The following is a 14211-nucleotide window of genomic DNA, read 5'->3' on the forward strand; positions in this document are numbered from 1 at the left end:
ACACTAAAGCAAAGCTGGAAGAAAGGAAAACCACAAGAATGACAGAAGGACAACAAACACTAGAATGGACATAATTGGACAAGAAAACCACAGAGAGGTGCAAGAAACAGACAGAAGGGATAAAAACAAGAGAGCAGATGACCAGGGCTGGCCGACCACAAGACTAAAAAGGATAAGCCAGCCACTCTGCGACACATTAAAACATCCAGCATAAAATCACTAGCGTGGAGAACACAAATGGACAAAATGCAAGTGCTACAACTTAGATAGAATGATAAAACCCACCCTCACATATAAAACGTAAAACCTTAGCCGATGCGTTGTGAGCTAAAATTAATGGTAATGAGCCCGGTAACTGAAGATTCCATTGCAGGGCAGCTAAAGAACTACAGCTCAACAAGATATGGTCCACTGTCAGCCAGGCGCTGCACCAACACTGAGATGGGTCTTCACGTTGCAGGAAGTAGCCATGGGGTGTTCAAGCATGACCAATGCAGAGCCGGCAGAGAACCACAGATCCCCTGCGAGAGGCCCACATGGAGGACGTCCACACATTCATAGTCTCCTTAATCGCACACAGTTCATTGTGCATACTGAGACTGTACCATTCCATCTCCAAAAGCTGGCAAACCTTGTGGTATAAAAACAAAAGCAGGTCAGTTATTGGAACGCCGATCTCCATAAGCGGTTTCCGTGTAGCCTGTCGGCAAGTTAGTTGCCTGGAATTCCGACGTGACCTGGGGTCAAGACAAACACCACTGGACGGCTTGACCATTCCAGTGCACAGGTGGACGCCTGGATGGTCACTACCAAAGGATGACGAGGGTAGCTGTAGCAGGACTTTGAATTTCACCGCGCTACACTCGTTCCCTCAGATAAAAAATATCCCGTCACAGCGGTATGAGCGCTCAACGGCAGAGAAAATACTAAAATGGTAACACTTTTTTTTTCTATCCGTTTTTTGTTTGTCTCTTGTTAGCTGAAGCTTAAGCCGGACGTGATCTGATGCTGACGTAAAAACTTAATGGCTAATCTTGATCTGATTGTAATGTGTAGACATTGTGGAAGTTGTTAAGAAATTCGGAGGATGTAAGTAGCAAAGTGAATTAAATTGCATAGAGTATCAAGATGATTTTAATTGGTATAAATTAGTGATTCCTGGACTATTGCAAGATTTCGGAGCAGTTTTTTCACGCAGAAATGAAGGAGATTTTTGAAGACCTGGACACCGCCCGAAAGAAGATAAGTTAACCTGGTAAAGGATAATCTCTCATCTACGCCACTTCCCCCTGTCAGTTACATTCTGTTATTCTCTGTTTCTTTTCAGTAATTTTTGTAGTGGAAATTGGTTTAACTTTTGCTCAAAAACGCCACAAGGACCACCCCAACAATAGCTTTTCCGAATAACGAAGCCGGATAGCTTTTCTGTAAGACGAAGTCCAATCTGCATTTCTTTCTTTCTTTCCCTTTTTTCACGGTCATTAACGATTTTGAAAAAACCATTTTTATTCACGATTTCTTCCACATTTTCAACCTTTTCTTCTCTTCTTCATTTATTTTTTTTATTAACCACTACATAGCACTGGTCAATAGCTTGTAGGCTACTCAAGAAGTCAGTACACAGAAGAAACGACTCCCCAGAGCATGAACGGATGTGCTCAAGAGCATGAGATATAGCCACCAGCTCTGCAGGGAAAACACTGCAGCCACCAGGCGAAGAACGCTGTTCAATATATCCTCCATGGGCATATGCAAAGCCATCGTGACCATCAGCCATCGAGTCATCCATGTAAACCACTTAATGGCCCCAGCACATGTCAAGAATCAAGAGGCAGTGACAGTGGAGAGCCATGTGAAAAGTCCAGATGAAGCCGCAGCCTAGGACTACACCATGGAGGTGTATGTAAGTGGACCTTGAGTATAGGTGGTAAAGCCATGGACTCCAGTTTGGATAGAAGGGATTGGATGCGAACTGCAATTGTAAGCCCTGACTTGGGCCACCGATGCAGGAGATGAACCGCCGTGGGTGGAAAAAAGAGATTGTAATTCAGTTGCGCAGAGAACTACAAACATGTGCAACATAACTAGTGAGCAGTTGTGCATGCCTAACCTTCAATGGAGGGACTCTGGTCACCAGACTCGTCCTAAAAACACTCATCGCTAGTGGTGCACTAGGTCCAGTAAACGCAACGCTGAGGGCGCCGCTGAACCATAAACGAGACTCCCATAGTCAAGGTGGGCTTGAACAAAGGCTCTGTAGAGCTGCAGCCGTGTAGAGTGATCCACACCCCAGTTGGTGTTGCTCAGGCAACGGACGGCATTGAGGTGCTGCCAGCACTTCCACATAAGCTGACGAAGGTGAGGAAGCCAAGTCAATCAGGCATCGAAAACCAGTCCTAAGAATCGATCTGTCTCCACTACAGTGAGTTGTTTAAAGGTTATTAGGTGCTCAATGTAAGGGTGCCACTTATGTCGCTGTAGAGCTCGCCGATGCTCTTAATTGCCTCAGCAACTTCCGCCAACCACCAAGGTACTGACTTTCGCCAGGGGCACCCCACCCTAAAAACAAGGGATCACGATTCTGCTGAAGAAATAATTGTTGTAGTCACCTGCTCAACCATCACATTGATGTTACCATGTGGGGGGAGATTCAATGATGACAGCAGAGGTGAAGGCTTCCCAGTCTGCCTTGTTGAAAGCCCAACTCGCTATGCATTAGTGGACATAACATTGGGTGAGTGACAGGAAGATGGGGAAGTGGTCACTACCACACAGGTCGTCATGTGCTCTCCAATGGATAGAGGGGAGAAGGCCAGGACTGCAAACTGGGAGATCAATAGCTGAATATATGCCATGTGCCACACTGAAAAGTGTGTGTGTGTGTGTGGGGGGGGGGGGGGGGGGGGGGGCACCTGTACTTAAGATGCAGAGGTCGAGTTGGGACAGTAAATTTTCAACATCTCTACCTCAGCCAGTAAGCACGGTGCAAACCTACAAGGGGTTATGGGTGTTAAAATCTCCCAAAAGTAGGAAAGTTTTAGGGAGTTGATCAATCAGTGCAGCCAATATGTTCAGTGGTATTGCACCATCTGGAGGGAGATATATGTTGCTGACAGGTATTTCCTGCATCATCCATATCCTGACAACCACAGCTTCAAGAGGAGTTTGAAGGACACAGTTTCACTACACACCGAGTTCAGGACATAGATGCAAACTCCAACCGACACTCTATTATATTCGCTAATGTTCTTGTAATATCCCCTGTAGCCCTGAAGGGCAGGGGTCCGCATTTCTGGGAACCAGGTTCCCTGGAGGACAATGCAGAAAGCAGGTGTAAAGCTTAACAACTGCTGTAGCTCAGCCAGGTGGTAGAAGTAACCGCAGCAATTCCACTGGGGGATGACATCATAGTGAGGCAGGGAAGACATGAAACGCTCAATGAGGCAGTTTACACCTCAGGGCCACCTGCTGCCACTGACTGAGTACCTGTGCAATAGACATCCACTGTGTCTGAGGGTCCAGAGAGATCTAGGTCCTCAGCGGATGCCAGAACCTCCACTTCATCCTCAGACTCAGAGCTTGTAGGGAGCAGTGGTATGGGTGCCACCGCAAAGTCTCGGTTCTTGGGGGTCTTCCACTTTTTGATTTTCTCACACTGCTTCTTTGGCTTTTCTGGCTGGGAGGGCTTCACTGAGTCAGTCTCAGGGACTGAGTAGGACACTGAAGCCCTACGACCAGCTACTTGTGGTTGCTTCAGCCACTGGCGGGTGTCTACTTTGCTGCTGGTAGGAATGCGGGAAGGGAGTAACCCAAGGGACCCCTTCTAAGCGAGAGGAGTTGAAGAAGATGCACGCTTCTCCAGCTGAGAAGTGCGGACTGATGTCACCGATCATTGAAGGGGGGGGGGGGGGGGGAGGGGGGGGGGGTGTCTCACCATCAAGGGGGCAGATGGAGTCTGACAGCTCTGAGAGCCAACTGTATGCGACAGAACGGAATGTGCTACAGCTGTTGTCATAGCGTCAGTATAAGTGGATGTCACACACAGGATGTAGCCTCCCATACTTTCTCTAAGACTCTGTATAGATCAGTCGGTCCATGGTCTTTTATTCCATTATTTTCCTTTCTTTCAGTAGAATCCTACAGCCTGGTAAGCAAGGGGAATAGTGCTCTCCGCAGTTGACACAGATGGGAGGCAGGGAACATGGAGTATTGGGATGAGAAGAGCATACACAATCTCAACAGGTGATGCTGTAAGTACAGCAGGAAGACATAAGGCCTAACTTCCAGCACTTAAAGCACCGCATTGGGGGAGGGAAATATGGTTTCACATCACAGCGGTTCAACGCGCAAGTTGCCGAAGTTGCGTCAAATCGAAAGACTTGCACCAGGCGAACGGTCTACCCGATGGGAGGCCCTAGTCACACGACATTTATTATTTATTTATCACAGCGGTAAACCATCACCTTGACTTTTTCAGATAATGTGTCACCCTGAAAGGCCAAGATGAAGGCACCAGTGGCAACCTGATTATCCCTCGGATCCCAATGGATGCACTGGGCAAAATGAACACCTTGTCACTCTAAGTTGGTGCATAGCTCATCATTGGACTGTAAAAGAAGGTCCCTGTGGAATATAATACCCTGGACCATATTTAAGCCCTCATGGGGTGTGTTGGAAACAGAAACATCCCCCAGCTTGTCACAAGCGAGTAAGGCCCGTGACTTGGCAGAGAATGCTGTTTTTATCAAGACTGACTCACGGCACATTTTGGACAAGCCTCCACCTCCCCAAACTTGCCCTCTAAATGTTCCATAAAAAACTGAGGCTTCATTGAGATGAAATATTCCCCATCAACTCTCGTACATACAAGGTACTGGGGTGAATAAGCTTCGCTGCCATCCTTAGCCTCGCGTTCCTCCCATGGTGTGGCCATGGAGGGGAACGATTTGAGGTCTTATTTCATTGCACTGAAGTTAGGCCTCGATTGCTTAGACTGCTGGTGGTGGACCACCAACAAGAGATGACTTACTATGCTTCATGGCGTGTCATCTGCCCTGATGCCACCCACTCTGACCACCAGGGGCTGTGCCTATGGGCACTACCCAGCCGCAGCTCCTTGGCATACGTGGGGATTTTATGGCGCAAGCATCAGCACAGCGATCCCTGTGTAGTCAGCGGGCTACAACCAACAGGATCATGGGGGGCCAACCACAATGTACCAGTTACCGTGCTGGATATTAGGTGCAAACAAGCAAAGAAATCCATTATCGTCGTCAACGCAGAAAGCGATACTACATAGTGGCTGGAGGGAAATGCACCCAGGAGGGTGACATCGCCCAAGAGCTGGAGAATGAGCGAAAGTTCAGATCCACGTCGATGAATGATGCGGAAGGTCTCAGCGCACGATGCACCATGTAAGGCACCCTTCCCCAATTGGCTCACACTTCGGTAAATTTTGAAGAATGGAAGTCAAACCCTACATGGGACCCTCACATGAATGCCAAAACAAGCGAGACCCCTTTTAGTCGCCTCGAACGACAGGCAGGAATATCTCAGGCCTATTCTAACCTCTGGAGGGGGGCGGGGGGGGGGGGGGGGGGGTTAGAGGTATTAGTTGACAGTGGGAGCAATATCTGTGCCATAAATGAAACATTTTATGATCAAACTGAGAAAAATGTATGTTAAGAAACTGATAGAGTTTCCTGTGATAAATACGAGATTTATTAATGCTACAGGCCAGAACAGTAAGCCAATCAAAAGAGAAGTTGTGACTGAGTTTGTTGTATATGAGGAGTCATTTGAGAAAAATTCCTTAGTGATACCAGGTTGAACTGAATTTAGTGCTTGGGATGGACTTCCTGACCGAGATTGCCAAAAACCAGAAGCACGAGTAGTAGCTTATTATGTACGTACAGTCAGTTGTAGGGATACTGTATTATTAATTTTAGAACCTGTGAGAGTGGAGGTGGCTACACCACTGTACGACAGCACATCTGAGAATGGTGGGATCATCATGTTTCTTAGCGTCATGGAAGAGGTCAATCCAAATCATAATTGCTAAGAGGGAATTCTATGTACACACACAAGAGGGGGTAGTTGAAGGTCCTTGCACGGAGCTTCCAATTGAACATCACTCATTTTTGTGCAATTCACCAACAATCTGAACTGTTGGTAGTGAAACAGCCCATTAACAATTAACAATTTGGCCAATTGTTCATGTAATTCTAGGGACATTTTGGTCTGCTTTTTGTGAAATTGGCTGACTGCTAGTGATGTCCAGATAACTAGTGCTGCTACAACAGAGTTCTGTTTTAATGAATAAACTGTTGAATTTCAACAGTACTCCTTATGCCACCTAGCTCTTTTAATATAAACATTCCCAGCTACATTCATTTACTCATACTGCAATTAACAAGTCTACAAAGAAATCACAAACTTAAAAAAAAAGGGGGGGGGGGACTTTTTTCAGAATCACATGCACGTGCGCACACACACCCCCCCCCCCCCCCCCCCCTCCATCCCCCAATTTGCCTATTTATTGCCTATTTGTTTGATTAATTTACATTCTCCCGATTCTTTCACCTGCACAATAAATACAAAATATCCCTTCCACAATAATTCTACAGGGTCCAGATATTTCTGTAAATTTTTTTGTCCTTAACATGCAGTTGCCATTTTCATCTGTTTTCTGTCTCACAATGTTTCTTTCTTTCCTATATTTACTTGGTCCCTACTTTCAGCATAGCAATGAACTGAACTGTAATGAGTGCAGTCATGTCTACATTCTAGTATGCGAGTTTTACATTCACTGTCAGTTTGTTATTATATTGTATCTGTTCTTTGAAAGTCGGTATGGCATCTCAGTCTTTTTGATTTTGTCGTCATTTGTATATTTAGTTAAACCATTTGTTGAAATGAGTGATCTAAGGTATTTAAATGTTTCTGATTCACTTTTTTTTCCAAAACTCTGTTTTTTTATTATGCTGGTGTGTCTGAAACATTGTTCATGTACTTTGTTTTAGACTTAAAATCCTGTTACCTTCCCAACTTTTCGCAAACTATTTATTTGGATTTATGTCTATGTACAATAATAAACAAATCATTTACTGGTGCAATATGTGTAATTTTGATACTACTCTTTTGGTAAGCATTTTGATCTGTCAGTTTATTCACTTTCAGTTCATTTTTCTATCCTGAATGATTTTTTTCAAGGCTTAGTTAAAGTACGCAAGTAACAGACCATCTGTTAGCACAAACCATGTTTTGTTATTCTGATGAAATAATAACTTGGGTTTAGTATTTAGAAGGAGTGTTTAATTATTAATTTGTTACCTGCTTTGGCATGTGGGGAATAGGGATTTATTTCTTTACAGAATCAAGTGTTCTTTGAAAGATTTTGTTTCATCACTATTTAATGTAAGATTACCAAGTTAAAGTTGACAGATGACAGGACCATGATGATCTTTTCAGTATCCTACTTGATATTCCACTGTATGCTTGTAACTTTGTTTTCAAATGTGCTTAATACAACATTGGATAGAATGTTCTAGGTTTATGACAGAGGTGATATTCTAATGAAATTAATATTATCACTAATCTCACCGTTTCTGAAGTGAATAGAGTGGTGACACTTTCTATCACCTTGCGTTGATATAAAAGGGGCAGTCAATAAAAATGAGATAGTTGACAAAAAAGTAAGTAAACAGTCAATTATTTCAAAATTAATTCCTGTAAGTGTTAATACATTCATCCCACTGTGAGTCAAGATGGTCAACGTCTTCGTGGCAAAATGTTTGCCATTGCCTACAGAACCACAATAGTAACCATGTATGCATCTCTTTATCCAAAATAAATAGACAACCACAAATGTCTCAGTTCTCAGTGTATGTCACAAATGGGTGTGATGGATCTTAAGATGATCAGGTGTTGTGCCACAATCTCTGTATCATACCAAATCCAGCTGCTACATCTATAACTAATACTTCTATGTTTCACAGTTGGAGAAACAGAAATTACAAATGTTTATCTATCAGTAATTCATCTCTTTGCCAAGATTGCTGGCCACGGTAAAAGTGGCTAAGAAATGGTTATTGTTTAGGCTTTGTCTTCAGGCCAGACATTAAACTACTATTTAAAAAACGCCTCCCATTGGAATCTCGTCCACACAATAAATGTTAGAGCGCCCCATAAGTTATCTTAACTATTTTTAACTGCCCTCTTTAATACTGACCAACAGTTTAACCTTGCTGCTGGCAGACCGAGGATCACTGGAGTGGGGCTGCACTTGAAATTTCACATTTTTCAAAATTGTGAAATGGACATAGCAAAGTTGCTTGATGGGGTCAGAGAGTAATACTTGCGATAACCCTAAATGTAGTCAAAGACTATGAATCAATATATCTCACCCAATCAGCTCTCCTCATGCAATGTGTAAACTGCCTGTCTTTAATGTATGCCTAGATACACTCAGTTAAATGGATAGAAGATTTTCTTTGTGGTTTAAACCACACATTAATGGAATTCTCTCTGCTTCTGAATAGATCCAGTTAACATTATACAGTTAACTGTATAATGAAAAGTTCACCTTGTTGAATACACATTTTCAGCAGTTTTCCTTCAGTCACTGGTCTATCTGATAGGTGGATTCAGATGTAAGAGGAATAAAAAACCCTTCTTCTGGTCTACCACCTTCCCCAGAGGTGTGTAGGTAATTATCTCTCTTCGTCCGCGCACGCGCGGAGGTGTGTGTGTGTGTGTGTGTGTGTGTGTGTGTGTGTGTGTGTGTGTGTGTGTGTGTGTGTAAGGGCATGTGCACAAAAAACCACTATTCAATAAAAGCAGGAAAGTTTGATTTAAACATCCTGCCACCACCAATGTACATTCCTGTTAGGTGAACATGTGAAGTCATTACAACCACTTCTGGCAGGCAGATCACAGTAGCACATATCTGCTGCTAAGTTTTTTCGATTAACAACATAATCTATTTTTACAGATTTTATAACACACATTAACCTCAACACATACAGGAATCTGCAAAATAATGGATTTTCAATTCTTTCTTTTCATCATAGGTATTAATGCATCCCCAAATTAAATATGTCTTTTCTAATGGAGAAAATACCATTCATATAATCAAAATAGTTACTACTCATAAACAAAATAGGTCAAGAACTTACATCAGGCTTTTCCTTGCTCATGAGAGAGATACATGTATCCATTAATTCAGCAAGGAACTCCTTTGGCCTACGTAGAACCCAGCCTGGATTGGCTACAAAAAGTCTTAAGTACACTCCTCCCACTCTCAATTCATTTGAATTTGTGATATTCAGTAATGTGTTTTCTTCGGGTACCTTCCACACAGTAGTTGGATTTTGACGCTGTGCCAAGTAATGCCTGGGGAAAATAAGTATTAGGAATATTACAAATTAAAAAATGAATGACACATAATATAAGACAAATCTCAGACAATGAAATTGAGAGTTTCAAAACTAGCAACTTTAAGGAAATATGAAATAAGGTGAGAGAACCTATTACTTTATAAACTTAAGCAATTGATTAATCAAGAACAGAAAACTTAAAAATTTTCGAATTCTTTACTATTTTTCATGTTTATAGACCATGCAACCTCCGACTATACACAAACCAAAACGAATAGAACAGTAACTTGTTAAGTATACAGAATGACAATATAGCTAGTAGGAAGCTAGAATCAAATTACATCGAATAACTTTAGAGCAAAATACTATGATGTAAAAATGTCTTTCTGTTAATCTCCTTAGGTTTAATATTGTTTACAGACAGTATTTTTCGCACATCATTTAAGCATACTTACTCTTCTTTCATGTTTGAGACAACCCTGCAAACAGATTGACGGGCATCTGTATCCCATATCAGTTCAGGATTCTCATGTACACCTTCAAATACATGGACACAAGACTGTGGTGAATCTCTCATTGCATCAGCAAATGCTGCTGGTAGAAAATGTCCCACATCAAGTCTTACTTTAGGTCCAACAAGCTTATCTGCCCCCATACGGGCCAATAATTCAGCTGACTTTTCCCTCACAACAGGATTGTTGGAGTTGCAGAAAAGATCCAAAAGGTAAATTACTGCACCTGAAAATGTCAAAGTAGTACTGAAATGAAATACGATATTTTTTGGATTCGAGTTCTGCAGGAAACTTGTGTAAAAACTGAATAGATGTAATCCAATTTCACTTTTCCCATTAATCTCTACTAAAATACACATACTTTAAAACTCAAAATCTGCATAAATCTGATACATATTTCCTGGAACACATCTCATCTCAAAATTATTATTTAATGCAATTTCAAAAACTTTTTACATTATTCTAAAAGTAATTTTGATTTTCATTAATGGTGTGCTGAAACTTTGTTGATCATACTGTGTATCTTTGTGTTAATGTGATGAATTGTTAGTAGTAACACATCCAGGCTGAGAGCAGATAAGCATGTATTTCACAAGTAGAGGGTGACATCTAAGAGAGCATTAACACTATCACTTTGCTGATGTATAATCAAGTGAAGTCTATTCTTAATATTAGTTCCCTACACACGAATGTAATTTTCCTCTGACAGGTTTTGCATCTATCAAATAATTGCCACAATATTACAAGCTCTGGCATCATATTAATACCTTCTGTTGTATCTTGACGTACCATTTACCAAGTACATATTACAGGTATAAATGAGAATTTTTACACTGATGAGGGCATTAGGCACTCATCATAACATCAAACCGTACATTAATAATCTTTGTGTAATAGCAAGTTTCTAACTTATGCTGTACATGAAAAGTTTCAAATTTACGTAGTACTCAAAACAGTCAGAGATCCAAAGTTTAGTGAAAGGTACAAAGGCAAGTATGGTTCAGAGAGGAGTTTCAGCTATTAATAATGGGAGCAACAGAAGTGATTTTGTTAAAAAAGAGGAAAAATAGAGAAAAAAGAAAGTTAACACAAAGAGTTAAAAAATAGGTGGAAAAGAGAGAGAGAGAGAGAGAGAGAGAGAGAGAGAGAGAGAGAGAGAGAGAGAGAAACAGAATAACATGAAAACTGTCACAGTGGGCCTGGCACAATGATAAAAAGGAAAACAAAATAAGGAACCTAAGACATAATTGGTACAAAATGGCTGGAAAACACAAAGCATATTTTAGAAATAATATTCTGTAAAAGACAAATCTACATTACAAAAAACTGAACAAATTATAAACATTTTTATCTTAAATGACCCCAGCCCGTCATTCTGACCAGCGAGATACTATTTTTACATTTATTTTTGCAAAGGGGCGACAACAGATGTTTTCACCTGCTTAGCTTAATTTATTTCATTATCTTGATTGGTTCCCTCTCTCTCTTTACATTTTACTTTATTTAGTGACAGAATGGACATATTTTAGTTGCTGTTCTCTATCAATACATTATTGTGGTCTGCAGAAGTTGAGCACTCCTCCTCATTATTATGGCACACCAGTGTTTACATTCAGATGAAGAATTATTGAATTACATGAGCAGTTAACCAGAAGAAGAGTCTGAAGGAAAAGATATTTTTGAATCTGATGAGTTGGATTATAAAGATAACCAAGATTATTAAGGTGACATGGAATACCGGCCCCAAATAACAGAACAAGGGGAATCATCAGAGTCAGAAGATAAATATTCAGAACCTGTAAGACAACATATGAATAACCCAGTGCCTACATGTCCAATTCCAGTGGCTCCATAAATTCCTACTCACAGCTAAGGAAAAAAATGAAAAAAAATGCATCCATCTCAGCATCTAGAAGTTGGAGGTGCAGAGACTGCAGTCAACTAAACAGTGTTGACTCTAACTGCACCAGGGAGATTAGTGCATCACAACATATTGGTAAAAACTTCAGGTCCAACATGTAATGCTACGAAACTCATAGTCAGAGGCAGTTATTTGAGCACATGGTGAGTGCTGATGGACAATAATATTTTACAGACCATAAAAACTTTACAGAAATTAGAGCCTGAGAACTTCTCCAGGATGACACATGGGGATAGTGCCTAATTAAAAACTGCCATAGCTATAATGTACACACATGTAGCATATGGAGGAAAGAAATTCCACCTGAAACTTCTGTAGTCTCAAGTGTGGTGGCTGTCATTTTTTTCTCATACTATGGGAAGAAATAAGTTCATAGAAGTCATGCAATTTTTTGAGATTTGATGCCAAAGTTCACTCATGCCAAAAGACTCTAGACCAATGGCTTCACAGTAGCTACCCCATCTGGAATTCATTTGTACCTAATCTTACCCAGAACTATAAACAGCTCTATCCATGCAAAGCTCAGTGTCGCTATAAAAAAACATGAGTAATACTCAAACACTGGAAACTCCTGATAGGAATATCAGCACTGTAGGAAATGAATGACAGATTGCTGCTTACCATAAAGACGACACACCAAGTTGCAGAGAGGCACAATAAAAAGATGCTTACATATAACTTTTGGCCACAGCCTTCATCAATAAAAGAGAGAGAGATATCATTCACACACACTTACAAATACACCTCATGCACACATGACCCCTAACTCCAGTATCTCAGGCACGAATGACAGAATGCAGTCCAGACCACAATGTTGGAATTAGCAGTTGCGTGTGCATTAGGTGTGCATTAGGTGTGCTTGTCTGCATGATTTTTTCACTTTATCCAGACCTCATCACCTTAAATTCCTATCTTTCTGCAGTTTCTTCAGTTTAATCTACAATTCGTAAGCAATAAACTGTGGCCGAAGTCCACATATGCCCTTGGAAATATCTTACAGTTTAAAAACCTGGTCCCTAGATCTTTGTCTTACCATTATGTAAGCAATCTGAGGCCTTCTGGTGCCTCCAGGTCTTTTCCATATATACAACCTCCTTTCACGATTCATGAATCAAGTGTTAGCGATGATTAAGTTATGCTCTATGCAAAATTCTACCAGACAGCTTTCTCCTCCATTCCTTACTCCCAGTCCATATTCACCTACTACTTTTCCTTCTCTTCCGTTTCCTACTACTGCATTGCGGTCTCCCATAACTATTAAATATTTGTCTATCTTCACTATCTGAATAATTTCTTTTGTCTCATCGTACATTTCTTCAGTATCTTCAACATCTGCAGAGCTTGTTGGTGTATACACTTTTATTACTGTGGTGGGTGTGGGCTTCATGTTTATCTTGGCTACAATAATGCCTTCACTATGCTGTTAGCAGTAGCTTATCCAAATTCTTATTTTTTTATTCATTACTGAACCAACTCCTGCAGTACCCATATTTGATTTTGTATTTGTAGCCCTGTATTCACCTATGAGCTGTCCCGTTCCTCCTGCCACCTAAATTCAGCAATTCTCACTATATCTAACTTTCACCTATCCATTGCCCTGTGTAAATTTTCTAACCTACCTGCACAATTAAGGGGTCCGACATTCCATGCTCCAATCTGTAGAACGCCAGTTTTGTTTTTCCAGATAACGACATTCTCCTGAGTAGTCTCCATCCGGATATTTGAATGGGGACTATTTTACCTCCAGAATATATTACCCAAGAGGACACCATAAGCATTTCACCATACAGTAAAGCAGCATGCCCTCAGGAAAAATTACAGCTATAGTTTCCCCTTGCTTTCAGCCATTCACAGTACCAGCACAGTGATGCTGTTTTTGTTGGTGTTGCAAGGCCAGTTCAGTCAATGATCCAGACTGTTGCCCCAAAACTACTGAAAATCTGTTGCCCCTCTTCAGGAACCAAATGTTTGTCTGGCCTATCAACAAATTCCCCTCCATTGTGGTTGCACCTACAGTACGGCTATTTGTATGGCTGAGGCACACAATTCTCCCCACCAATGGCAAGGCCCATTGTTTGTGGGGGCACTCTTTTCCTACCAACACAGTTTTATGACTTCTTGTTGTTTTCTCACTGTGCACATGTTGGGTAGAATATTTTGATTGGAGCAGTTGGTCAGGAGCACTTAAGATGCAGGTTTATGTTCTGTTAATCATTCATATTGTATTTATAGCAAATGTGAACTTTCAGTGTGAAGTAATTCTTGTGTTTTTGTATTTGGTATAATTACTTGTGGTGAATTACAGCCTGTGTTGTCTGTATCAAAATGCAATTCTTAACTTCTAAATCATTGTTACAATAAAGCAACTAATTACTTGTCATTTGTCAATTGGGGAAGAATA

General features: G+C 41.1%; 1 protein-coding gene across 1 annotated transcript in view; it reads right to left on the reverse strand.

Moving 5' to 3' along the window:
• LOC124797828 (dnaJ homolog subfamily C member 13) overlaps window positions 1–14211 on the reverse strand; it is a 344782-nt gene that overhangs the window by 50896 nt on the left and 279675 nt on the right. The window contains 2 exon segments of the mRNA XM_047260865.1: window positions 9177–9393; window positions 9833–10115. Coding sequence (XP_047116821.1) covers window positions 9177–9393; window positions 9833–10115 — 500 coding nt within the window.

This window comes from Schistocerca piceifrons, chromosome 5, assembly GCF_021461385.2.
Source record: "Schistocerca piceifrons isolate TAMUIC-IGC-003096 chromosome 5, iqSchPice1.1, whole genome shotgun sequence".
In the NCBI taxonomy this organism is placed as follows: domain Eukaryota; kingdom Metazoa; phylum Arthropoda; class Insecta; order Orthoptera; family Acrididae; genus Schistocerca; species Schistocerca piceifrons.